Raw genomic sequence first — 27,226 nt, 5'->3', positions numbered from 1 at the left:
ATTCAAGAACCTCCGCTCTGGAGCTTGGAAAACCCCAGTTTCCCTCACCTGGAAAGAATGCAGGACATGCTGCATCTTGATCACAAAGGTCAGGCAGCATCCACCCTGAAAAGGAAGTTGGTCAAATCCATGCATTTAGAGACAGGATGGGGTTGGATGACGGTAACAATATTGTTTGATTTTATTTATTTATTTTGGGCTCAACCCCTTTTTCTGAGGACCTACCACACTTTTGGGTGCCTACCTTCATAGTTGTTCACTTAATATGGGTTTTTTGAGACGATGGCCTCTGGTGCCTAAAATCCTAGAGTGTTAGTGACAGTAGCAATGTGGATTCAACTGAAGGCTGCCTTATTCTGTTTGGAATCAAAATGCAGACAAGGGAATCTTGTATTCTCGCTCTGGGACCTTAAAGTCCTTAGGCATCTGGTACATGAAGGCAGTGTTCTATGGGTCTGCCCACTGAAATAACATCAGGCCAGTTGGATTCCAAATACAGACATGTCTATTTTAATTAATATACTGTTCTCTGGGTCTGTTGAAAATCTATGGCATTCTATCCACATGGTGTGTGTTTCTCTTGACAGAATCACCTGACTGATAGTACCTCAACCCCTGCCTACAAAGTCTTCAGTTGATACTATTGTCTTCTCATAGTCCTTTTTCTCATTGTAAAAGACTGGGCATCTTTTCTTGAAACACCCCGCCTCCCCCTTTGCTATCAGGGGCTGATATTTCTGGAAGATGGTTATGTTGATTCTGGTTGCTCATCTCACCTGGATGTGAGATGTGGGCATGGCTCTCTGGGGAGAGGATATGGTGTGCAGGCTGAGTAGTGTGTAGGGAGGAATCCAAGTAATAGCTAGAGCTGGGGAGGAGGGTTGAGCTAAACTTTCTTACTGTTAATAAAACCAAATCTCAGGGAGGATGAGTTTGAATTCTGCATAATGTGTAGGGTGGTTGGGAGCAGGCTGGAAAAGACACCTGGTTACACATCCCTTAACCATACTAAAAATGGGGAACAAATAAGCCTTGGTAAAAGCTGTTGTATTTTATTCAGCCATTCAATTCTGTAGCTGTCCTAACTGTTTAGTATGTTTATTTCAACACAGAACTTTAACAACTTCTAGTATGTTTGGCTTTAAAGTATTCTGACATTTTCTGATCACCTGGGAAATAATTTTGCAGTGAACAAATCAGTCGTCTTCCCTTATCCATTATAATCTGTGGGATTCTGTTGTTCATAAAGTACTTTAATGTCCTTGTATAGTCAAGGGCGCCATTAACATGTTGTGATAGTGCTTCCTCACTGTTCTCATGATTTTGTGTCATTAACATCGGACTGACCTTCACCCCCATCGTATCCATTTGAAGACTGTCACTCATCATGCCATAGTTGGTTTCGCTTCCTACTGCCGGTGTGCAAGTGTATGATCAGTCTAGTTAACTTCAGAGTAATGTCCTTCGATCCTTGATGTAAAGAGGAGATGTTTCTTTCTCTTGCACATGGTTGGCTTTAACACAGCCACAAGTTCTCCCTGGGAATCGAGCCTTATTTAGACAGAAAATGGATGGTCTAGGTGGATACATTCTTCTGAATTAACTGCATGTTTCTTTTTTTTTTTTTTCCTGCATTGGTAGAGGTTGCCCATTTTGTGCCATAAATTCCATTGTTCTTATCAACAGTTATTCTGGGCCTTTGACTCCAGTTTTACTGATGGTTCATTATTCCATACTGCTAGCTGTTCTCAGTCCACAACAGGGTAACGGCCTTTCAGCACTCTTCCTATCCTCCATCCAGAGCTGCTTTTCATATCCCACTGCAGAACAAAACTCTACAGCCCCGGTAGATGGTTTGACTGGGATGAATTTGAGCACGCAGCCACCATGATTTCACTCTACAGAGCCAATACTGTTGTTCCCAATGGCATCTCAGCTGTCTTGTCAAACTTGTGCCGTTTTATTGCTTTAGATGGTTTTGTTGATTGCTGCTTCTTGCCAGCTAGTTGTCTTAAAATGCTGGACTGGCCAATGAGTGTTTAATAACCAAAAGCATCTGTTAAAATACAAGCCATCCAATGGCCCATGATACACCCATCCTAAGTCAGTGCTCAGCTGTTGCTTCTTAACACCTTCTAGCAGCTGTGATGATGCAGTGCCTTCCACTTCTCCCTCTGTGGATGCTGTGGTCACTGCTTAGCTACCCACAGAGCCTGGGGTCCCCCAAACTGCAGAGAAAGTTGCCATTGTGCATGAGAATAAGGGTGGTTTTGTACAGTTTCTGTAGTCTCCGTTAAAGGTCTGAGCACCATTTGCTTCTTGCTCCATCTGTGGAGCGAGTGTGGAGTGCAAGCCTGCTGCAGGGATCAGAGACTGTAGCCCTTGTGCCATTCATGCCAGGCCCAGCGTTCGCCCCTAGCCACTACCTGTGAATAGCAGCAGGGAGTGAGATGGTGGTTTTGTTAGGCAAGCCTATGGTCCTGTCTTTTGACCAAGATGAAGATGGTTGTGGTCTGTGTGACAACGGTCTCCTTTGAACTGGGAGCATTGCAACTGGTATTTTCTCCTTAAAATTCCGGGCATAACTGAAGCTCTTACCTCTCCTTCACACGCCTGCACTTGAAGCACAGAAATCAATGTGCACCCTGTGAGTTTTTCAGCTGAACAGTGTTTGTAATCTGCTTAGACCGTATGATCCACCTTGTTAATACTGTTCGCTTATGGAACAGTGCGCCCTTGTGTTTGGAACACTGGGCCCAATGGGCGGGATCGCTCTTTAAAGAGCGTGCTGTACCCAGCGCCTCCTTTCTGTGTGTGCCACTCATGGGAACCTGAGAGCAGGGAGATCTGCCTGTGTGTGTGGATTGTCAATAGAATCCACTGGAAGCAGAAAATAACATTGGCAAGCACTTTTTGAACATCGTTCAGGAACAACCCATAAGGAAGAATGTAAGGCTATTGCAGTCGCTGGGGGGGAGATAAAAATCGAGGGGTAGAGAGTCCTTATGGGATGGAAACCAGGTGTAACATATAAGATGCAGATGTAGATGGCCAGATGCAGGGTTTCCACCATGACTTTTAGTGAAAGGAGGCTGTGGGCCAGCAGTCTCAAGGTGAACCCGCAGTGGTTCAAGTGGTTCAAGGGGGCAATTTAATAATGAAAAGTGCTGACCTGGTTTGTTCTGGTGTTACTCTAGGTTAGATTGCAGGTAGGGGAAGGGAATGGATGGGTGGGGGTATTATAAAAGTGAGCCCCCCTCCAGAGCTCTGGGAGGGAGCCTGGAATGAGGCAGCTCCTCCTAGGAAAGGAGCATTTAATAAGGGATAGAAGCCAAGGAGTTTTGTTTCTCCCCCCCATGTCATGACCATTTTATGAACCCTGCCCAAGAGGGACTCTGTAGGTCTTAGTGCTGCCTTTGTTTCCAAGTGCTCTGGGGTTCCCTAACCTGATCAGCGAGCTGCCTGCCCCTCTCCTGCATAAGTGGCTGGGCGTTTCCTGCAAGGAACAGGGCACTTTCCGTTACTGAATGGGCACTGAAACCCCTGACTAATGCGGGAAAATCCGGCTGGGCACCCGAGGCGAGAGGCGTTCCCGGTCTGTGGGACTCCTCGGTGTCGGGCCGTTTGACGTTAGACAGTAGCTGCCGCGGTAAAACCTTGGAGCAGCGTTCCCGGTGAGCCCGTGTGTGGGTGCTGGGAGTTTGCTTAGCGGGTAAGTAGCTGTGAAGGGAAGACTTGCCTGCCCAGGGAACTTCTAATGCCTTTTTTCCTTCTCAATGACATCAGGTTACAAGACAGATCCATGAGCATGAGCAGGAGAACGAGTTGCGGGAACAGATGTCAGGTTACAAGCGGATGCGGCGCCAGCACCAGAAGCAGCTGATCGCCCTGGAGAACAAGTTGAAGGCCGAGATGGACGAGCACCGCCTCAAGCTGCAGAAGGAGGTGGAGACCCATGCCAACAACTCGTCCATTGAGCTGGAGAAGCTGGCCAAGAAGCAAGTGGCTATCATGGAGAAGGAGGTCAGTAATTCAATGAATTACCTATCTGGGCCAGGAGACTGAACAGGAAAGTATTGCAAGTGATCTCCAGGGAAAGACTGTTCAACCATATCTAAAACATGTACTTTGGGAGCTGCAAGTGGCTACTGTCTGAGGGTGCTTTGGTAGCTTTTTACCCTAACCAGCTGGATCTCAGTCTAGTTCCTAATGGACGGGTGTCCCCAATCACCAGTTGGCAGTGACTAGTAACATGGCTGGCATTCCCAGAATTGGCCCTGAAGACTGAACTGCCCTCATAGCCCTAGACGTGGTGGTTCTAGGTCATGGGATGATACATGTTAATTGGGTAGGGTAAAGAAGTTTGCACTGTCCTAGCCTTGAGAATGAACAATTTCACATTCGATTTTGGTGGAGGAGACAGGAAACACGAAGAAATTCCTAAATGTGTATGTGGGTGGTAAAATTTTTACAATTAAACTTCCATGTGGTTGAATACTGATGGGCTAAGACCTTGCTCCGCAGGGTTTGAGTGGCTGAATGCACAATTACAGATTGCTCGGTGATAGACTTTGTGCGCTCACTCACTCATGCTCTCTCTCTCAGGCAAAGGCGACTGCAGCGGATGAGAAGAAATTCCAGCAACAGATTTTGGCTCAGCAGAAGAAAGACTTGGCGACCTTTTTAGAAAGTCAGAAGAAGCAGTACAAGCTTTGCAAGGAAAAAATTAAAGAGGTAAGAACCACCACATTTCAAAGAGGTTTGGAGCAAGTATGGTCCAAGCTTTGCTTTTGATAAATTTGGGCCTGCATAGTGATTTAATGCCCATTACGCACGGCGATCTAAATTCAGATTGCTAACTCCTCGGGCTTTCAGGAACTGGGGGAGCCTGGCAGTGTTCCAGAGTGATTTGCTAATAGTCTCAGTAGCAGCAGCTGACTACAGGCAGGTGAATCTCCACAAAGCAGGATCTTTAACCCTGAAAGTCATAGGGAAAAGGAGCGGTCCTGGAGAATTCCCACCGGCATCCATCACAGAGCACCCACGTGGCCATCAGCTTTATTTAAACCATTGATAAGGCACCTGCCAGTCATCAGCGTGCCCAACAATTACCAATACAAAATCAAAGCCAATAAATGGCCTGCCTGTATATACCGCCAGTCCCACCCCAAACCACATGCATAAAGGCAGGCACCACACCAGGTCAAAGGGACCAGTTAGCATAAAGCGCAGGGAGAAAAAGGATAGCAAAGGAGGAGCAGGAGAAGAGCCTCATTCAGGATGTGAATCAGCAAAGTACTTGAGCATGTACTTAAGTACTTTGCTGAATGTGTGCTTAAGAAAATACAGACAAGGAGAAGTCTGCAGAAATGAGCAGGCTTTTGCCTCAGTGCTCCAAAGGCGGCCAGCAGGACTGTTGTCCTCGGAGTGTTCCCTGTCCAAAGAGCCTGGCCTGACATAGTCCTGCTTCCAGCCTCAACTTATTAATGCCCTTTAAGGTGCAATGGTTTATCTGTGATGAGCTGACTGACCCAAGGAATCTCCAGAACCGCGTCCCGCCTTGCATGCTAAGGCTAAACAACATCATGTCAGCCACCCAGGCACTGACTGATGTATAAGGGGGAGTTGCCTACTCCTGATCAGAAAATAAACCAACTACGTCCCTACCCCCAGGAAGGAAAAATGCCTGAGACACCCCTGGTATAATTCTGTATCCAGATGCCCTTGAGGCTGTGGCCAACACGCTCTGCAGCCTGGACTGGGGGCCCATTTGGCACCACTATAATGTTGCTCATTAAATGACTGGGTTCCTGGTGTTGCCACAAGGACTGTTTTGCTATTCCCCATCTCTTAGCAGAGCTGAACACACATCACGCTCCTTGGGGGGACCGTGCCCAGACAGTGACTCTAATCAGCCCTCAGGGGTGTCTGAGAACAAGCAGGCTAGCCTGTCTCCATCCCATCTAGCCTATCTTCACTGAGCTGTAACACTTGGTTGAAATTCAAACAGAGAAAACCTTCCCCAAATATCCTGTTTTCAAGGGGTGTTACACCATTAAATCAGTGGAAACTCTTCAAAAAAAAAAAGTGTATTTTGAAAAAGTGTTTCACTGAAAACTGCAGCTCAGATAGCCTTTAATGCAAGTACACTAACTGTCCAAACTGTGCTGTTCTTCTTGTGGCTTGCCTTGCAAGTCTATTTTAGTACATGACATAATGTGCATTTACATGGCAACTTGCAGTTGGGAATCAAAAGCACTTTGCAAACCTTTCCTTTATTAAACTTGCTACGAAAAACCTTGTGTGTGGGGGTGAGGGGATAGATAGATATATCATCTTCATTTTGCAGCTGAGGAAACTAAGACATAGAAGGGTTAAATGACTTACCCAGGGTCACAGGACAAATCAGTAGCAGAGCTGGGAATTGAACCCAGGAGTCCTACCCATTCTCTTCCTGGAGTGCTCTTTAGCAATCCCTTTGGATGCCATCACATTGTGTTCTTATCATTGCTCTCTATAACCCCATAGATGTTTGCCCTGACAGTAATTTTAGTTTTCCTCTTTCTGATCCCCCTGGAGTCAGTGTATAATAGTTCAGCTAGAGAGGGGGATCCTGTGAACCCCAGGGTTCCACTCTTGCCATACTCCGCAGAGCTTTGTAATACATTTGTGCTTGAGAAACCGGCCAAAGGGTCTCCAAGCAAGCCAGGCTTGGAGGACCTCCAAGCAAGTCAGGGTTGGAAGGGACCTCAGGAAGTCATCTAGTCCAACTCCCTGCTCAAAGCAGGACCGATCCCCAACTAAATCATCCCAGCCAGGGCTTTGCCTAGGCTGAAAGGCACTTACAGGAGTACAGTGTGTTGTTAAGCAGGTAAAGGGTAGGGCAGAGTCATGTGAGGGTACCACTACCATCTGGCTCCAGAGGGCTCGTGTGGGCATCACCTAGATAGGCAGGTTGGTCCTAAGAAGCGACTGGTTTCTTGATTATTTATGTGTGCGCACACGCGCCCAGGAGATGAACGAGGACCACAGCACGCCGAAAAAGGAGAAGCAAGAGCGAATCTCCAAACACAAAGAGAATCTGCAGCACACGCAGGCCGAAGAGGAGGCCCATCTACTCAGCCAGCAGAGGCTCTACTACGACAAAAACTGCCGCTTCTTCAGGCGGAAAACCATGATTAAGAGGCACGAGATGGAGCAGCAGAACATTCGGGAGGTACGTCACTCTTTAACGTTTGGCGCTGTTTCACTCTCACTTGCTGGACTGTTTGATTAGTTCGTTCTTCGCTGTGGTGTTCAGGGCTGTAAAGCAGTGGTTCTAGGGCGTATGGCTGACTGGTGGTTCGTGCAGCTCTTGCTAGTTCCCTGGTACTGGCTTTTCCCGTTTCTAATTACTAAATGGCATAAAGAGCTAAAAAGACGTGTAACGTTCTGGCTGTTAATGTTCCAAGTAAGCAACTGCTGTAGTGGCAACAAGGCTCCTCTTCCTGGTGCGGGCAGCTCCAAGGGAAGATACTGAGTTTGGTCGTCAGGCTCTCAGGTGGAAGACGTCTCCTTGGCATGGGATTTGTTGGGTGACCCCACTGGGCTTCTCTGGCAGGAGACCCGAGAGAGTCAGCTGCCATGTGTACCAGCCTCGTTAAGGGTATCCCTGGGAGAAGTCTGTGATACACACGGTAGCGTCATGTGACTCTGTTGGATTTGTTATGAACAGTCAAATGGCTAGAAGTAGATGTTACTCCCATAGACAGCATTAAAAGAATATTAAAGCTGCAAAGTCAAGCACTCAAAAGTTAGAAATGGCACTATTAAGATTGCCTGTACAACCTTAATGTAACCCCCTCATGCGTATGCAATATTATGATGGTATGTGATCATGTCATTCAAAACTATTTATTCCACAGGACCACTGCCTCATTCAGTGCACAGACTGGACCTGCTCTGGGATTAATCAGTATTCTGTGCTAAAGGAGGATGTTGATTCTATCCCTGCCTCTGCCAGAGAGTTCCTATGTGATACTGGGCACAGGTCACTTACACCCAGCTTTTCATAGGTGGTCATTAACTGTGTGTTCCTCATTTTCTGGGTGCCTGACTTGAGACCCGAGGGTCTGATTTGCAGAAGTGTGGAGCTCACAGCTGCAACGGAAATGAAGGGAAGCTGTGCTTGGAACGTAGGAAGTGCTATATAATGCAAAGCACTTCGAAAAATCAGGTCCTGGACATCTCCAAAAGTTAGTGGATGCCTCAGTTCCCCTCCTGTAAAATGCAGGGACCAATAGCACTGGCTCCTTCTCTCACGGGGGTTTTGTGAAGGTTGGCTGATGTTTGTGAAGCACTCATTTGAGCATCGTAGAGAAGCCCATGAGGAAATTAAAAATCCTGCCTTCCGAGCAGGGATTGAATAGTGTGGTGTAAATAAGGCCTGGGACCACGCACTGAACAACAAGACGACAAACTCCTTAAGTGAGCACCGTCCATCCTGTGCACTGAAAGAGGGAAGGGTCCTATGGAAAATAGTACATCATCATGTAATGAAAGACTGTATCATCATGCAGCTGCTCAAGTGGGCAGAGTTCAGCTTGCACAAGCATTTCCTAGCTGTTGAGTGCCTGACTTTGTAAGCCTGATGTTCTTGTGACAGAGTATTTCTTGTGCGAGATTTCCTCGGGTTTTCAAAAAGCCAACTGAAAAAACAAATTCCATTGTGTGGCAGCGTCTTGACATGGATCAGCAGCAGTGTTGGAACATGCAGATGCACAGCACAGACCTCTGCCGCTTGACTAATCGAGTAACGGAGAGCAGGAGTAGCTTGTCCTCCTCTGTGGACTGGCACTAGTGGGGAACGGGACAGGTTGCCAGTGGGTTTCACAAGTATTTGCTGGCAGCAGAATGGTGAGACATGGAACACTTCAGCCCAGGTGGCTAAAGGTTGACTATAAGCAACTGAAAACAGGTTCTTGTAACAGGAAGTGTCAGGCTGTCACGCACAGGTTGGGAGACATAGAGACATAAATCTGTATCTACACAGATACACATGCAGGCCAGGATTTTCATCAGCGACTGGTAATTTTGGGTGCCTTGATTGTTGGGTGTCCCACGGGAGTTGCCTTAAAAACAGCTTGATCTGCAGAAGGAAAGTGCTTAAACCCTCGTGAAAATCAGGCCCCTTTGTGGGACACCCAAAATCAGGACTTGTTTTTGAAAAGCTTGGCCATGACCTTTGAACGGAACGCCCGTGATCAGTGCGGTTTTTGTTCCGTGGCAAGGGCAAAGCAATGTGTGTAAAATGGGGCCTCTCCTTTCATTCTGGACTGGCTGGCACGAGAGCCCAGAACTGGGGGAGGGGTTCAATCCATTTGTTTCTGGTGAGTCTTTTACGAGGGTTCCAGGTGCAGATTTTTGACACACAACATCTCTGATTCCAGGGCCTGAAGTACTGAGTGCTTGAAATCCACTGGATCCCTTTGGATAAGAGGGTGAAAGGGCATCAGTATCTCAGAGAGTCTGGCTAGTGACCTAGGCCATCAGATGCAGTTCAGTTAAATGTAGGCATTGCATACTTGGCAGTACTGATTCCCTGCCAGAGATGAACCATGGCTCTGAACCTGCTTTTCTATTCCTAGCTTAAAGCTGTCACAGTTGCTACCCCAAAGGCGGGTCTGTGCTATGGACTGGTTTACCTGTGTTCATTAGGGATGTGATTTTTTTTTTTTTTTACTGATGTAGTTATAGTGGTATATATGCCCTAGTGAACAGTTTCACCAGTATAGCTTATTTCACTTTTTGAACTGGAATGAGTTATGCTGGCATAGACCTCATCTGGAATGCTGTGTGCAGTCCTAGTCTCCAATGTTTAAGAAATTAATTCAAACTGGAACAGGTGCAGAGAAGGGCTACTAGTATGATCAGAGGAAAGGAGAACCTAGCTAACAAGAGAAGACTTAAGGAGCTGACTCAAAGAGCTTGGCTTGCTTAGCCTAACCAAATGAAAGCTGTGGGGAGATATGATTGCTCTCCATAAATACATCAGAGGGATAAATACCAGAAGGGAGAGGAGTTATTTAAGTTAAGTGCCAATGCTGACAAGAACAAATGGATATAAACTGGCCATCAACAAACTTAGGCTTAAGTTCTGGAACACCTTCCAAGGGGAGCAGTAGGTGCAAAATCCTAACTGGCTTCAAGACTGAGCTTGATCAGTTCATGGAGGGGATGGTACGATGGGACTGCCTATGATGGTGTCACCGATCTGCAACTGCCAGCAGCAAATATCTCCAAGGGCCACTGGATGGGGAGGGCTCCGAGTTACTACAGAGGATTCTTTCTCAGGTGTCTGGCTGGTGGGTCTCGCCCACGTGCTCTGGGTCTGATTGATCACCATATTTGGGGTCGGGAACAAATTTTCCTCCAGATCAGATTGATTGAGACCCTGGGGGGTTTTCACCATCCTCTGCAGCCTGGAGCGCAGGTCACTTGCAGGTTTAAACTGGAGTAAATGGTGGATTTTCTGGAACTTGAAGTCTTTAAATCAAGATTTGAGGACTTCAGTAACTCAGTCAGAGGTTAGGGGTCTATCACAGGAGTGGGTAGGGAAGGTTCTGTGGCCTGCAATGTGCAGGAGGTCAGACTACATGATCACGATGGTCCCTTCTGGCTTTAAAGTCAATGAGTCTGTGAGCTGCTTTCACTCTGTTGGATTGTAGCTCTTAACAATACCGGTATAGTTAAAACAGAAAAGTTTGCTAGTACAGATTATATCCTGAGAAAATTTGCCAGACCATGTGGTGGTGGGTTTGTGCCAGGGCCAGAGGGAATCCTGCCATGGAGGGCTGGTGCTATACATAGCTAAATTTTATGATGTCTGATTTTTATTGCTCTACTGGGTCACCTGGTCCATTCTCCAGGGCAGGATTGTTCCCTATGGGTAAGATTTTCAAAAGCTCTCCGCATAAGCCTAATTTTGCTCCCACTTGTATTAATGCAAGTTTTACTCCAGTGCTTTGTCCTGCTATACAATTTCCATTCCCCGATGTGGCCCTCGGGCCAAAAAGTTTGCCCACCCCTGATGTACCTGCACTCTGGAGTATTGCAGAAAGCATGTTGCCCGTCAGCGCCATCTGCTGGATGCTTGGTGATAGTAGCCTGGTAAAGTGACAGGGTCGGGGTTAGGGGCAAACTGGGACCAAAGAGGGTTAGGAGCATATTTGTTCTGGACCCACAGCCCATACAGCTCTCCAGAACGTCCATCGAAATGAATGGGGTGACTGGCCATACCTATCATGGCTGGCCACGTGCTCACATCGGCTGTGTCTGGGCAGGAAGCGATTTGCAACCCGAGGGAGAATGAATGTTGCCTATTTCTGAGACTGCCCCTTCCAGCCCCTAGCCTCTGTTGCACCGTGTCTTATGCAGGAATTGAACAAAAAGCGGACCCAGAAAGAAATGGAGCACGCCATGCTGATTCGGCACGACGAGTCGACGCGCGAGCTGGAGTACAGGCAGCTGCATACGCTGCAGAAGCTGCGGATGGACCTGATCCGTCTGCAGCACCAGACAGAGCTCGAGAACCAGCTGGAGTACAACAAACGGAGGGAGAGGGAGCTGCACAGGAAGCACTTCATGGAACTCCGGCAGCAGCCAAAAAATCTGAAGGTATTGCGGGGCTTCGTATTCGTCGGCTGTTTGCACCCATCCCCTCCTCTTTGCTCTCTGCCTCCTGGCCAGCCTCCGTCATCCTTCACCAAGCAGCCTCTCCTCCTGACACTTGGTATCCCCCAGGAGCCCCCAGCCCTGAGCTGGCCTCCTGTGTCTGGTGTACATTGTAAGCACTTGGGCCAGGGGAAAGGCGGGTTCTGTTTTTTTAAGTGCCATTTCGATGTAGGTAGCTACAATAGTAATATTACAATAGTAATACTCCCAACTGACAAGGCGTTCAAGCGATTTTGCTCCTATCGCTCTGTCCTTCCTTCAGCCTCGGTATTGAATCCATTGGTGAAAGGTTCTGGTCCTGTTTCCTTGCTTCTGATGTTGGCAAAAAAACTAAATAAATGTGGGTGGGGCTGGTCCTTGGCTGCATCCTGCTCATGCAGCTACAGAACAGTTAAAAACCTGCTGAGCCATTCCTGGAGCTTTTCCTTTCATCTTTTCGGAGCAGTGGGTGACGAGCGTACGCCTTTCCATGTTTTCAAATCCTAGAGTCTTCCAGTGGACGTATCGTGGGGGCAGGAAATGGGTTGTGGAGGTATTTGTGGGATAGAAAGATGGGGAGGATTTGGGGAGCAAAGGCACTTGGCAAGTCAGTGAATATGGCAGTTGACCCATGGAGCAGTGATTGTAAAAGAGAGAAAATGCTCTAGGTTGACTAGCCTCCAGTGGATACTACTGGTTAAGGCCCCTATTCAGCCAAACATGTAAGCACACTCTTAATTTCCATTATCTTCCATGCGACTTAAAGTTGATAATGTGCTTACGTGCTTGTCTGAACAGAGGCCTAAAGTCAGAAGCCTCTTCTCCCTCAGAAAGAGAATACTGCTTGTATTAGTGGATCAGCTAGTCACCCAAGTAAAACAGTGGGTATACGGCAGGGGTCTCAAATATGCGGGCCACCAAGCTCCCCTCCCCCTCTCCCCCAGCTCGCCGCGTTCCTGCTCGTCTGTCTACCTCCAGGCACTTCCTGCCACCAAACAGCTGTTTGACGGCACTTAGCGCTTTCCAGGAGGGATGTGGGAGGAGCGGGGAGCCACGCACTCAGAGGAGGAGGTGAAGAGGTGGGGCAGGAGTGGGTATTTGGGGAAGGGGTTGAAATAGGGGCAGGGAGGGGGTGGAGTTGGGGCAGGGACTTTGGGGAAGGGGTTAGAATGGGGGTGGAGAAGGGGTGGGAAGAGGTGGGGCAGGGACTCATGGAAGGGGTGCGCAGGGGCGGGACCGGAGGCAGCCTGGGGGGAGGGATGTCAGTGATGTGGACCTCGGGCCAATGTACTAGTCCTCATGTGGCCCTTGTGGTGATTCGAGTTTGAGATCCCTGGTATAAGATGATGGAGAGCATGGTAATGTCTTGGCTGATAACTAGCTGGCACTTTCCTGTATATGTTTGTTTTGGATGTACCATAGCCCAGCCTGTCAGCCCTCTCAGTACCCAAACCTCTCACTTCATCTTCATGTTCTCCCATTTTTCTGCAGGCCATGGAAATGCAAATCAAGAAGCAGTTCCAGGACACGTGCAAAGTGCAGACGAAGCAGTATAAAGCACTGAAGAATCACCAGCTGGAAGTTACTCCAAAGAGCGAGCACAAAACGATCCTAAAGAGTCTGAAAGATGAGCAGACGAGAAAGCTCGCCATCCTGGCAGAGCAGTACGAGCAGAGCATCAATGAAATGATGGCTTCACAAGCCGTAAGTGCAAAGTCCAGAGCTTCAGATCTCCTTGGTGAATGGGATATGCCAGGATTCATGCCCGCAGTGAACCGTGGGCATGAATATTAGCGTAGTGCAGTGGAGGGGATAGAACCAGCAATAATGTGAGCAGCATCTGTGACAGCTTCTCCTTCCATCTTTGCCAGCGCACCTCGCTCCTAAGCTGCATGACCTGTAGGTCCCCACGCAGCTTTGCCAGTGCACCTCCTGCTTGACATGAAGGGCCCGTGCTTTTCTAGTCATGGGCCTCTCCTGTTCAGTCTTCCTGGCACGCTAAATTGTGGTAGTTTATAGGGTGAGGATCATTGTCAATTGAGTAGCAAATAAAGACTCTTAAACGAGTTTTGCTTCTGATCTCAGTAAAATCCCCACATGTCTCCTGCCTGATGGTCTTTGCCCTCACCACTCTGCTGCCCAGGTATTAGGTTTACAGTGAAAGAGCAGGCACCTTCCCCAAATTGCTCATCAAACAATGTACACAGTCTGTGAAGGTCAAATTCACCCCTTTCCTGGGATTTGCCTTTAACAAAGAATACAAAAGCCTTCTCCCAAGGCATGGATGTGGCTAGGGTTCCTCCCTCCAAGCTGCTCAGCCCACATCCTAGGTCCTCAGTGTCCAGAGAGAGACACTCACTCCATTTACATCCAGGTGTGGTACTTAGCCACCTGCCTTACTGAGTCGGTAGAAGCCACTGACCATCTTTCAGCACGATCAGCACCTGTATGTTGAGTGGGGTGTTTGAGGCAGACACTGCAAACCTCTTGCAACAAGTAACTGTCCTGAGTTACCGAAAGTGAATAATGAAATGCAGTGATTCGGAGATCCACTTAATGGAAGAACTTTTCCCAGCTCATTCTGGGCCTTGCTCCTTCTTTTGTCCTGGGTGTCTCTGCCAGTAGATCTCCTCATTTTCTCTGCTTCCCAAGGTATTGAGACATTGACAAAGCCCAAAGTCCATGTGGGGCTCCCAGACACAGAGTATTTCTCTGACTTTCCCTAGCTGCTGTTAACACAACTAGCCCCTGTTCTCTAGCCAGCAGTGACCCCCACTTGCCAGCCAGCAGTGTTCCTGCTCACCAGCTGGTAGGGTTAGCAGTAATGCTGCTATCTCAACAGTGGCTTTTAAAATAATGCTTTCAGCACCACGCCTCCACCAGTGAGCAAGCGGATCGCTTCCATTACACAGCCCAACCCCACAAATCCCGGGGTGTCTGTATAACCGGGACCTCCAGTCTGATGGCTGCTCCCACAAGCCACTGGAAAGACAGACATTTCTAACGCAGACGTCGCGTGCCACCAGCCATCAGCACCTTTGATGCTGGGATTTAGGTAGTGTTTAAGTGCAAACTTATCAGTGAGCCTAGGCAAGGAGCAGCCCGTGCCCACCTAGCCCCAAAGCAGGGAAGTAACTGGTTGAGTTGATGTTTTGTTTTTGAATGATCTTGCAGCTACGGCTAGATGAGGCTCAAGAAGCAGAATGCCAAGCCCTGAGGCTGCAGCTCCAGCAGGAGATGGAACTGCTGAACGCATACCAGAGCAAAATCAAGATGCAGACGGAAGCACAGCATGACCGAGAGCTCCAGAAGCTGGAGCAGAGGGTGTCTCTGCGCAGGGCCCATCTCGAACAAAAGGTACGTTTCAGCTGTGCTGACGGGCAACATCTGAATCATTCCCTTGTGAATCGCTCCTTGGAGCTAGCAACATCTGAGCTGTCCTTGTTACTAGTTAAATGAGTGCCAGGAACTGAAGGGTTAAATAGAATGGATGTGCTGAAGGAAATTTGGGCAGATTTCAAAATGGATACAAATAAATGCTTTATCTGGCACATGTACTTCACCTGTGGAACACCTTGCCTATTTGTTGAGGCACATAATCTAGTAAGATTTCTTAAAGAATCACTCATTTACATGGGTAAGGTAGGATAGCACCTGCAGTTAGCCCTTGTAATTTTATGGTCTGGGGTTAATCAGTCGTCATGCTTCAGGGCTGAACACCAGCTGGAGTCAGGAAGAAAACTACCCCGCATGGTAATATTAAACAGCTAGGTGCAGTTGAGGGCTTGAAGTATCTGGCACTGGTTGGTGCTGGAGCCAGGATACCAAACTCCCTAACTAGGCCTTGAGCTGCTCTGGTGAGGTGGTCCCTAGGCAACAGTTGGATTGTCTGTTCTGATAGTGGGTACGTCTGCCTCCAGAGAGGCCAAAGCCATCCAAGGTGGAGGACCAGGAGAATCCCTAGCAATTCTCCTGTCCTTAAGCCCCCTTTCCATCTTGCACATCATGGCTTCCCACTTCAATATGGGAGACCAGATGCTGCTCCTAAATCAGCCAGCGGGGGGGTCACCCTAGAGTGGTGCACACCAGGCAGCTGGTCAAGCTCCAGGGTGCTTTGAGGTGCTGGCTGAAGAGGTTGTTGACTGCTTGTTTCAGATTGAAGAGGAGCTGGCTGCCCTCCAGAAGGAACGCAGCGAGAGGATAAAGATTCTGTTGGAAAAGCAAGAGCGAGAGATTGAAACGTTTGACATGGAGAGTCTGCGACTGGGCTTTGGGAATTCGGTCACATTAGATTATCCCAAGGAGGACTATAGATGAGATTAAATTTCTTTTGCCATTTTCAAAAAATCAAACAAAATTATGAAAAAACCAACATTCCCCATGTTAACGGGCGTGCTCTCTCTCTTTCTGTCTCTTACTGACATTGTGTCGGACTAGTGCCTGTACGTTCTTACTCTGTCAGGGCCCCTTCCCCTGCGTCAAGTGCCAGTGTGGGACAGCTCCTGGCAGTCTCTTTTCATAGTACGTCACAGTATTGATGTCTCTGTGCAATGATGACAAATGTTTCAGTGAAAGCTTTGGAGACAATTTTAACTAATCAAACAAAAGTGGATGTCTGTTGCTTTTGAGCAATCACTCATTTTACCACCAATCAATGAAAGTACAAGCAAAAAAAAACAAAAAAACCCCAACCCTATATATGAAAACCCAAGGGGAGAGAGACGAAATCCGCAGCCTTACCTTAACTAGCTGCTGCATAATTTTATTTTATTTTTATTTTTTTGGTATTTATTCATCAGGAATAATTAAATAAAAAATAAAAAATTTATTAAAGATTGAGAAATTTGATACATTTTACAGAAAAAAATCTTAATCGTGATGTACATATCAGTGGTGACATATTATTACTTTTTTGGGGGCAGGGGAGGGAAGGGAAGGGGGCGGGGTGAAGAGATCTTGTGATTTTTAAAAGAACCATGCCGGGCAAGGTAGGGGTTTGGCCTCTGCCTTCGGCATATTCTTGATTGTATCATAATCATTTTCTGCTGTCGCAGAGAATGTGAATACACTTAAATGAGCCCACAGGATCCCAGTAGCACAAATTGGGCTTTGTCAAATCGTGTATTTTGTGTATAGAAGGAATTTAAGGAGAGCTTTTACTTATTTTCATATTGTATTTTAACTGTTTCTCTGATCAGAATTTTTTTACTCCTTTCCTCTCCCCATCCCCAGCCGTCCCACCCCTGACTTTCCAGTTCAGTAGTTGAGTTCAGCACTGTCTCTTGGTCAGATCATCCTGATCTTTCTTTTCCTGTTTTGTCCGTCCCCCCCCCCCAAACCCACCTCCCTCCCCAGAATCTCGGTCATAAATACTGCATTAGTCACACTTTCAAACTGTGTATTTTCTTACAATAAAAAGCAGTAAAAAAAAAAACGCTTTACCTTCTTTTGCATGCACTTTAAAAAAACAAAAACAACAAAAAACCATTTTTCAGCTTCCAAGGAAGAGCATGAGGAACTGTCAGAGCTTTTAATTATATTTGTAAATAAAAGTGTTCATCACCCCGCCTCGCTGTCTCATTGTCGCGGAACGAGCGGCTCTCGCCCGCAGCGTAGTTATCCGCTACCAGCCTCACCCCGCCTCTTCCTTCCAAGCTGCGAGCGGAACCAGGCCTGCGTGCTTTCATCTCGGGCTCATGCCGTCCTTCCACTGGGCACATTTGAAGCCTCAGAGCAATTTCTCTCAAAGGAACCTGCTTGGCCGCTTGTGCGGCGGCTGGAATGGATGGTGCACGCTCAGCCCAGACTCTCTGGCAGTACATGGAGATGGGCAGTTCTCTCTCCACGGCATTGATCATATGAACCCATCTGCATACACCCCACGTTTCTTTCCATGACTTTGCCCCCCACAAGCATGGCTGACTATGATGTCTCCACCATTTTTCAGCCTGCTGCTGCCTTAGGGTGGATTTGAGGGACTGAGAGAGTTTGCCATGTTTTTTTGGAATCTACAATGCAGTAGATGAATGGCCCAGCCTCCCTTCCTAGGCGGCACCCTCCTGCCCTATCTCTCTTGGCCATGCCCTGGCACAGTTACCATTGTTGACTTTTTCTGGCCATTGTATTGCTATTTTGTTTCCCCCCTTTTTCATCTTTAGTTCCCGCTTGGGGGAAACCGAGCTAATACTTGTGTAGTCCTTCACTGCTGTTCAGACCTGTCCGGGCTCACGTATCTCCACTCTGCTGCCCTATCTTCACTCACTTTCCCTGGGCATTCAGGAGGGGGGTGCTTAGTTTTTGGCCTGAAAGGGAACAGTTTTTATTATGGATATTGCAACCAGCAGCACACCATGATAATATACATATAAACTGTTGCCCTTACCATCTCCACAGGTACCCCTTGCATTTATAATGAGGGAGGGAGAAAAAATAGCAGCAATGCATACCTCAGAAAATTTTAGCAGAGACCAAGTTTGCAGCCTTGGAATGAATTGTCCACCTGTGTTAAGACTCAAAGGTGGAGATCTTCATCTGCTGTTAATGAGCATCCCTGATAGAGCCATGCTTGTTAATATCAGCTGAGGGTCTGGCCCAAAATGCATACACAGGCATTTTGTTTTCCACTGATCAGTCCCTGTAAGTGCTTTACATTTATATCTCCTGGGGGTTGTTGGAGACTCCGTTAACGGCTGGTGGAACAGCCCCTCTGCTCGCAAGTGAAATTGTAACACAGTGCTGACGTGTCCCATGTTTTTCTACAGTTAGTGCTTTGAGCATGGCTTTTACAGCCCCACTTTTGTGAAGCGCATGGGGGGTAGTATAAAGCCAGCTGCTTTGTCTGGAACCTTACCCTTTAATTTTGGATTCACGTGTGTTTGTCTGGACCAGATGTGCATTTCTACAGCACCTGCCCCAGAACGTGCCCCTGCTCAGAAGTTTCACAGCCTTCGTGCCATCATCAAAGCACTGGGGAAATGAACGTGCTCTCTTGCAAACTGGCAATGCCTTCAAAGAATAGCACTGGCCTAAGGTATAAGTGGGTAGGGGGTGAACTGAAGCTTCTGCCAACAATTGGGGATTTGTAATTGTTTCAGGGAAAGACATCAAATGGGTACTGGAGTACATTGCTGGAGCAGGACTGGTGCTGCTGGAGCAGGATGGAGCCTCACAATGAGCTGGGCCCTGGGCTTGAGTAGCACCTGCTTGTGCATATAGTGGCTGAAAAACCCTCAGGGCCATTGCTTATAAATCTAGACCCAAGATGGGGAAAAGGAACAACCCCAGCAGCACAGACTCAAGTTGCTTTTGTTGCTGCCAGACAGGTTAGTGCCCGCAGCATGTGCAAGTCCTCCTTCCAGCAGATAGCAGGAGTGATCATGTGCCATGATACTCCCTACAGTCAAGCTGGCTGCTTGCATAGCTCACGTTTGTCCTGATTCAAAGCACTAAAGGTGAGGGTGCCATCCAAAGAACAAGGGTGTTTGTTTGACCTTTGCCTAAAATGAGGTCTTTCTTAGCCAACGGTTTAATTCTCAGTGTATAGACCTTCCCACTTTTTGAGCAACAACTTGAGGGGAAAAACAGTAAACGCTTACTGCTTAAAGTGACATTTCTGCTCTTTGTGGTGGTGTGGTCCTCCTCTCAGCTGCACTAAGCTTTCTTCTGATAGCATCCAGTGCTGTAGTAGACACTATTCCAGGGTGAAAAATGCCATCAGAGAAATGTTTCATTTCCTAGCCCCTTGTGGCATTTCTGTGGCAAAACCTTAGTTGTGCCCTAAACAAACTTAGCCCCTGCAGTTGCCATGGGTACTAATGCTAGAGCAAAGCTGCTTAGGTGTACAAGGAACTCCTACCGCCATAATGTGGGTTCCCTCTGCTGATAAGCAAATCGGAGAATGGATGTGAACAGTGGAACAACCCCTCTTGCTTTGAGAGAGATTGCTTCACAGGGCAGGGACAGCGACAGGCTCAATTCCCATTCAGGCTGTGTTTGCTCAGCAAGGTCTTGGAGCCAGTCTCAAGTTTCTAGTTAAGGGGAATTGTGCGACAGCAAAGAGGGCTAGATCAGTAGCCCTGCCCCCATTTTCTCTCAGGATTTCTGCTGCTCCAGGATTTGGATTGCATTCTAAGCATTTGTCAGGCTGGTACCTCAGCTTGGGGTATTTCAGTGCCTGGGGCAGGCCTGTTTCTCTGACACCTCCCCCCCCCCCCCCGCCCCAGCTTACTCTTGGTCTGGAGGAGAGATGACATTAGGGTCCCTGCCCCCTCAAGGAAGTTTAACCTGCATTACTCCTAAAACACTAAGGGACATGAACGTAACTTCTGATAGAGACACAGCTTGTTGCTGGGAGGCCACCCAGCTCTTGCACTCATCAGCATCAAGCAAAACATTTCCCTGGCTCATGGTGTTCTGTCACAGCACTGTGAATGTACAACATAGCACTAGCTGCCTTCAGGAATGACAGCCAAGCTAGTGAAGTCCCCTTTCCACAGCTGGGTTGAACTTATGACAATGTTCCTCTAGCCCTTTACAGCTCTGTGAAGTGGTTGAAACACTAGCTTAACTGAAGGGTTGCAATTTTAAACAAGTTTCAGAGTAACAGCTCTATTAGTCTGTATTTGCAAAAAGAAAAGGCAGACTTGTGCCACCTTAGAGACTAGCCAATTTATTTGAGCATAAGCTCACTTCATCGGATGCTGTAGCTCACAAAAGCTTATGCTCAAATAAATTGGCTAGTTGCTAAGGTGCCACAAGTCCTTTTAATTTTAACCAAGAGGCTGCACCTTCACACCCTGTAAGGAAGAGCCAGTACTTCCCCTGTGCAGAGAGGCAGTGTCCCTTGGGTTTAAGCATGTTTTCTGTTACCCCCAAACACACAGCTCACCTTGAGCTCCAGGTGCCCCCTGGGCCCTGCCCACCACCCCCTTCCCCTGTACACATTGGAAAGAAAGGATACTCTTCCAAGCCTCCCCTCTCCTGGAGCATGCATTCAGCTCTCCCCCCAAGGAGTTTAACAAAGGTGATCTGAAGCCACCTAGAGAGAGTCTAAAGGCAGTTTATTAGCCACTGAGGCCAAAGCTTTTTCCAGAAAGGGAACAAAACCATGTTCAAGTCCACCTGTGATTCTGTCCTTTTAATGGAACTAAAAGCAAACAGCAAATAGTGCACAACAATGACTTGCACAAACAATATCAGCTAAATTAATTTTCTGGTTCAACAGAAGCTTCCAGGGTCAAGTTTTTTCCCCCATTCCAGTATATAGTTAAATCAAATTAAAGGGTACAGCAGTCACCTGACATACTGGTGTGGAACCGAGCCGCTCCGCAGAGCGTCTCTGACCTACTGCTACCTCCAGAGAACATCTGAAAGTCTTTTTGGATAGTAGCTGTCCTTGGGTAGTCTCTACAGTATTCCCCCCTCCTATAGTAATCTGCTATCACCACATTTTAGTGACTAGTGAATCCTGTCTTTCCCCACTACTTTGTATGTCTGCATAAAGGCAGGCTCCGAGTGTTTTAATCTGTTTGCTACTGTAAGTCAAATCTTTCTCTTTCCAGACTAATTGTGAGGTTTGACCTAAGATTGCAAGGGCAGGTGGGAACACATGCAAGGGGGGTTCTTGGGGATTAGCTCATCTCCAGGAACCTCAGCTCATTCTTACCATGAGGGAAGAGAAACAGAAGCCATATTCTCCCCCCCCCCAAAGAGTTTCAAAGAGACAGGCTTTTCAAGATGGCCCAGGAGGTGTAAGCAGCTCTCAGCATTTCACCTTAGCAGATTTCTGGATTGTACTAGTGCTCTTTAGGCAGCAATGGTTTCTGCAGAAATGGGCACAATAAATGGTACATTTTCCCCTTACCCTGTCTGGGTAGGGACCACTTGCTACTAGCAACACTGTGGTCTGCATTGGTGATTGGGCAGGACCCCCCCCCACCTATGCAAAAACTACATTAATACTGAAGCAGGCTCAGGTCACAGCTGTACACTGGGTAAGGGGCTCTGGTTCCACCCAGTAACTGTTTGCAGAGGCAGCATAGAGCTGGGTAAGAGGAAAGGAGCAGCAGGGACAGTGGTAGAAATTGCTCTTCTCCAAACACTTACTTTTGCCCAAACTTTGTCTCCCAAAAGACCGATCCATCTCGCTCAAAGCTAGTTTTGTTCTAAGTGATGGGATTTGGGGATGTAGGAACAAGGATGAGAGGCTTAAGGGTTGCCCCTCCCCACTACTTCCCAGACAGCTGCTCGTAAAGTTTGGGCACATAGCTATCCCACTCTGCCTGATAGCACGTGCCAGCCACTGGGTTTCCCAGCTTGTACTTTTTGCGGAAAGATGCCACTTGGAACTTCCCACGTTTGTCACCAGATCGGTTTGTGAGGATGGGTTCGTTGCAGTTCAGTGGCTGCGGCTGTTCGTAGACCAGCCACACGTACCGGTGAAGTCCTGCAGATTGGGTGGGAGAGAGAGAGAGAGAGACACAGACACACTATGTTAAATAGAAGAAAGAAAATCTGTATTTGTTTTCAAGGAAAGCACTATGGTACATAAGCTTGTGATCATACACACCCCTATACAAGGGTCTGATCCATATGTTATCCATACGTTGTTATTGCGTATAAAGAAACCATTCTGCTATCCTACATCAAGGAGGCTGTCATGAGTCAAGTATACAAGGAATGTGCGGACATAGCACCAGGTGTAGACATTAGATAAGCGTGCCAGGCATTGTACACAGACAGGAGCTCTAGGGCAGACATCTTACAGTACAGATGGAACTTTCATTGGTTCCAGGGTTTGGCTTTTTAGCCATCTTGTTGCATAAGGGTTAAGGATGAGTTTGAGGCCTTTTGGACAAGTGTTTTAAGGGAAGGACCTGTGAGATATAATGGACTCAATGGCACCATCCTATCAATCACTTTCAGTAGTATTGTCCACTTTAATAGACTGCGGCTGAAGGCAGAAGCACGTGTTTTGCATAGATCTTAGGTCTAGGACAGCAGAATAATTTGTATTTTTCTGGCACACTCCAAGCAAGTCTTTAAGAACGCATGTTCAGCATCCAGAAGAGCAGCAAAACAATTCCCACAGAACGTACTGACTTTGGGGAATTGCCAAGCATGGCCGTGTGTGACCTGCCAGAATGAGGGGTCATCATCAGCTGTCTGTTTATGAAGTGTATGGACAGTTCCAGCTCACGCCTTGGGCAGGTAAATATCTGCCATGAACCTTTACAACTGAAATTGTCACCATATTTCCATTTTTCCCCCCAGGTGTGAGGAGTGGCTAATACAGATCTGTAGGGTTTGAAAGCTGAGATGTTGGCATATACTGAGCACACACACTGCAAACAGTTCTTCAGCAGTAGCAGATTCATTTTTTATGCAGATTGCACCAACTCCCACATACAGAACTGTTTTAGTCTCCTGGGCCTAACACCTGCTCTAAGTGATGTCAGAGCTTAGACTCCCAGACAAGCACTAAGTTCAACTTGTCCACTATGTTTACGCAGGAGAAGAGATGTCCAGCAGCTGGTATCATCTCTCAGGTAAACAGCTTCTTTACTTACAGGAAAGAAGATTTAATACATGAACAAAATGCACCAGCTATGTCTGAATAGCCTTCAGGGTCACATTTGAACTCAGTTCTCATCTGGGAACCACCCAGATATCAATTCAGCAACATTCCCTCCAGCCCCTGATGCAGGCAATATGCTAGTCATTCACTTCCCCTGCATGGTGGAAATATACTAGAGGCAGATGGACAGTGCTTGGCCATGCTATCCACATTGCTGCTTAGACAGCAGTTTGCTCTGCACTCCTGGTGCAGGAGGTGTACACACAAATCCTCATTTCTTTGCCCACCAAGATGGCGACTTCCTTCTCTCTGTACATTACAGCTCCCTGCATGCTCCTGCTTGGGTTCCTCTACATTACAATCTACTCATTCACAGCATGGATTCGTCAGTCGAGTCTGAGTACTGTAGTATTCACTGTAGCAAGGAGTCCTGCATTAGCCCATGCAGGACCAGAGTGATATGTGGGGGCTACCACTTACTAACCTGTCCCTTTGGGTGGCCCAGAACCAACATAATCAGAAAGGACACACCCACTGCTGATGTCATTTCCTTTCATGTTGACAACCAAGAAGTGATGCCATTCCCTAAGAGGAAGAACATGCCCAAGTTAGAACCAATTAACAGTCTCTACGGATTACTGAACCTGCCAAGTGAATTAAATGGACAGCCAGAAAGATGGCTATTAGAAGCAGAGTATTTCCCCACTCACTCCCTCTCCTGGTGGAACATCACAGGCTTTTGCTGTCCCTGCCAAGTTTGCACCACATACACACACAAGGATGCAGTTTCACATGAATATCATTGACCGGAACTGTTCAGATGAAGCTAAGAAGCCAGCAGGGCAGAGGTAGGTGCTCTCCGCTCACCACAAAGCTCTGAGCATTCATTGTCAGGGGGCATGTTTCCCATCCTTGGATGTCTGGGTGGGGGAAGGATGGTTACTGCCTAACATTCAGGACCAGGAGCTTTGGGTTCTGTTGCAGGCTTTGCTATATAGGCTGACTGCCAGGCCTCTAGCAATTTACATCACCCTTCTCAACTTGATTGGTGCAGCAGAAATTTTCAGCTGAAAGAGGCAGCATGAAAGTTCAATAGTTCGGTGGTCAGGCTATTGACATTTATGGCAGACAAGAGAGGGAAACTTCCAAAATTCTCCTGCTCTATTACCTGAACTTTGGATCCTTCCTGCTTGGAGCATCTGGGTCAGTGAGAACCAAGGTGTAGAGTTTCTGTGGATCACAGCCATCCCACTCAATGCTGGTTGGGCAGTTCTGAACCTATAATGATTAAGTGGTATGCCATTCATTAAACAAGAAGGGAAAAATAGTCATATCCCCGTAGAGAATCCATCACCCCCTCCCCAAGTGCTGTAAGCCATAAGTTACATTGGGCATGCAACTGACACATCACGCTAATGTTATTACATAGACCCGTTTTCATTACACCAGAAGGGAGACTGCTTGTAGATTCCACCTAAAAATGAAGGATTTTAATGAGCTGAATGTTTTTTCTTCCACTTAGAATGTGTTTGAATAAAAACAACCCCCACAAACTGCGGCATTTGGCACCCAAAAACTGCACCTCCCTGGTAGTGCCAAGAACTTGAATGCAAAACACAGAAACTCTAAGAATGAGGCACCTCTGTTTCTGTCATCTGGGCGCAGTGAAGCGTAACTGGCAGATGCATGCTACAAAGGATCAAGGCTGGAGTCCTTGACTCAGTTATGGAACGCATCTGCTCCTTACCTTGTACTTGGACAGTAGAAACACTCCCTGGCGTGGTGGAATTTTCCACCCTGTTGAGAAACGGATACCCGCTGTGCACTGCTGTTGGTATACAGCCCAGGAGGGTTCCAACCCAACACCGCAGCACCCTCCTCTTACCTACGCCATTTCCTAGTAATGGGGGGTGGTGCTGGAGCAACACAGGCATTGCCGCAACCCCCTGGAGCATAACGGGCCTGCATTTTGCGCTCATGCCGGTGCAGGTCAGGAGGAACTACTGCGATCAATGGACGTAGCCTGCCGGAAGCCAGCACCCAGGCAAGTCCAGGATCAGCGGACGCCAGAGGCTCCCACGTGGGTCAGAAGGCCAAGCAGATCGTTTCTGTTTGGCCCTCATCGAGCAGGAGTCCCGGGGAGCAGACCTAAGAGCTGGGACTCACCCCCCCCCCCACACACACACACGCGCGCTTTGCTGGCCGGGATAAGGGGATCGAGCCCCTCGGCCGGCCCACACCGCTCCCCCCGGGCAAGCGCCCCCGCCGCGCCACCCCTGCAAGGAGCCTCCCCTCCGAGCGCCGCCCTCCGGCTCGGCCCCCGCTCCAGCCTGCAGCCGGGCTCGGCCCCGCCCCGGGGGGCCACGGCAGCGCCCCTCGGCGGGTTCTGGGGAGATCCGCGGCCCCGGCCGGGGCCGTGACCTCCCCCGGCCGCAGGCAGCGGCCTGCCCCGTTCCACCGCCGCGGAGCCGCCCCCCCCGCGCGTCACGGCCCGGCCCGGCCTCCAGCGCGTCACGGCCCCGCTCCCGGCGCGGGCCGCTCGGCCCCTCTCTGCTCCGCGCCCCGGAGGCGGGGGCCGCCCTGCCGCGACCGGCTCCCCGGGCCGCCCGGCTCGAGCCCGGCCCTACCTGGGTGGGGGTCAGCACTTGGCCCAGCTCGTCTATCGCCGCCGCCGCCCCGTACCGCACGCGCAGGGGCTGCGCCGGCCGCTGCTCCACCTCGCCCAGGCTCAGCGGCCCGTCCCACGGCCCCGGCCCCAGCGCCATCCTCGGTCCCGCCGGCGGCTGCGCGAGCTCCGGGCCTGGTGGCGGGCGCGCGCCAGCGGCACCCCTTTGAGGGGCGGCGGGGCCCGCCTCCTCCCCCCCGGGCTCCCATTGGCCATGGCGGGCAGAGGGGGCGGGTCCCGTCTCCCCTCTCCGCTCCCATTGGCCTCCGTGGGCAGAGGGGGCGGGGCCCGGCTCCCATCGCTGCGCGGGCCGTCTCGGGTTGCAGGGGCGGGGGCGAGGCGGAGCGGGCTCTGCGGGCTGGGGCGGTGCCGGGGCAGGCTGCCTCTCCTCAGGGGGGCCTGGCAGCCTGGCCGGGCCCCGGGCCCCGCCCCCCGCCCAGCTGCCTGATCAAAGAGGCCCGGTCAGTAATTGTCAGCATCGGTCCTGTTGCAATGACGCCCCCACCCCCCCGAGCAGCCCCTTGTCCTGGGTGCTGCACAAATGCACCCCAGGTACAATGCAAACGCTCAGGCCTGAGGCCACCCCTGCACCGTCCTGTGTCCTGGGGCCATTGGGAACCTGTCTGCCCCCAAGGTAGCTGAGAGCAGCCCTGAGGGTTGCTCTGACTTGCACCAGCTGCCAGTAGCCCAAAGGGACCATTGCAGCAGCTAGGAATAGCCACGATCCTGGATGTAGAAATGCCTCCTGGTTCCAGCCTTTCCCTTCCCCATGGTTCCCTGTAGTAGGCGGTGATATAGAGCTGGCTGGACTGACTCAGCCTGTCAGGGACTTCCCCCTATGCCGGCGGAGCGCCCCAAGGAAGATCCAGCTGGTTTACAGCCCTTCCCCGGGGGCGGCTCTGAAGTGGGCCCTTAGAATTTCCGCGCTCCGGGGAGCAGTGAGTAGAATTTTGCGAGGCTGCACGGGAGTGTTTGTGAAGAGCAAACCAGGGATTTATTACAGTCCCTGAGTTCTGTGCAGTCACAGGACGGAGAAAGTATTTTGAACGTTTTCTTTGCGACCCCCAAGGACTGTAAACGTCCTTCTTTTAAATGAAACCGTTAATTCTTCAGCCCAGTGTGGGGAAAGGACTGCCTTGCTAAGCCGCTGCGAGTGGGCCCTTGGGATGAAGTGGTTGTTGGGCAGTGGAGCTCAGCCTTGTATCTTTTTTTTTTTTTAACCAAAGTCCTTAAAACAAAAAACCCTACTAGGGTCTGACCAAATACCCCACCCATGGCCTGGGAAGCAACGCAGC

General features: G+C 49.0%; 2 protein-coding genes across 3 annotated transcripts in view; one reads left to right on the top strand and one right to left on the bottom strand.

Moving 5' to 3' along the window:
• Positions 1-17,063, top strand: part of TAOK3 (TAO kinase 3) — a 142,831-nt gene extending 125,768 nt beyond the window's left edge. For both annotated transcript variants that reach the window (XM_073312562.1, XM_073312563.1), the window contains exons 15-21: positions 3,787-4,023; positions 4,606-4,734; positions 7,013-7,216; positions 11,416-11,655; positions 13,183-13,395; positions 14,866-15,048; positions 15,847-17,063. In XM_073312562.1, coding sequence (XP_073168663.1) covers positions 3,787-4,023; positions 4,606-4,734; positions 7,013-7,216; positions 11,416-11,655; positions 13,183-13,395; positions 14,866-15,048; positions 15,847-16,008 — 1,368 coding nt within the window. In that variant the 3' untranslated portion in view covers positions 16,009-17,063. The remainder of the gene's footprint in view (positions 1-3,786; positions 4,024-4,605; positions 4,735-7,012; positions 7,217-11,415; positions 11,656-13,182; positions 13,396-14,865; positions 15,049-15,846) is intronic.
• Positions 17,064-20,800: 3,737 nt separating this feature from the next.
• On the bottom strand, positions 20,801-26,103 carry PEBP1 (phosphatidylethanolamine binding protein 1). Its single transcript, XM_073312571.1, has 4 exons — positions 25,894-26,103; positions 24,435-24,544; positions 23,751-23,851; positions 20,801-22,135 (listed from the first exon to the last, which is right to left on the bottom strand). Exons 1-4 carry the CDS (start codon positions 26,029-26,031, stop codon positions 21,918-21,920), a joined length of 567 nt encoding a protein of 188 aa, XP_073168672.1. The 5' UTR covers positions 26,032-26,103; the 3' UTR covers positions 20,801-21,917.
• Between the last annotated feature and the right edge of the window lie 1,123 nt (positions 26,104-27,226).

The sequence above is a fragment of the Lepidochelys kempii genome, chromosome 15 (genome assembly GCF_965140265.1).
Source record: "Lepidochelys kempii isolate rLepKem1 chromosome 15, rLepKem1.hap2, whole genome shotgun sequence".
Taxonomy (NCBI): Eukaryota; Metazoa; Chordata; order Testudines; family Cheloniidae; genus Lepidochelys; species Lepidochelys kempii.
This window is presented reverse-complemented; position numbering and strand designations above follow the sequence as displayed.

Excerpts from the sequence above, each read along its gene's own strand:
- PEBP1 (XM_073312571.1), bottom strand. The coding sequence starts at position 26,031 with ATGGCGCTGGGGCCGGGGCCGTGGGACGGGCCGCTGAGCCTGGGCGAG. Across the intron at positions 23,852-24,434 it reads AGGAAGGATCCAAAGTTCAG|GGAATGGCATCACTTCTTGG; the intron begins GTAATAGAGCAG and ends TCTTCCTCTTAG. Across the intron at positions 22,136-23,750 it reads TGGGCCACCCAAAGGGACAG|GACTTCACCGGTACGTGTGG; the intron begins GTTAGTAAGTGG and ends CCCAATCTGCAG.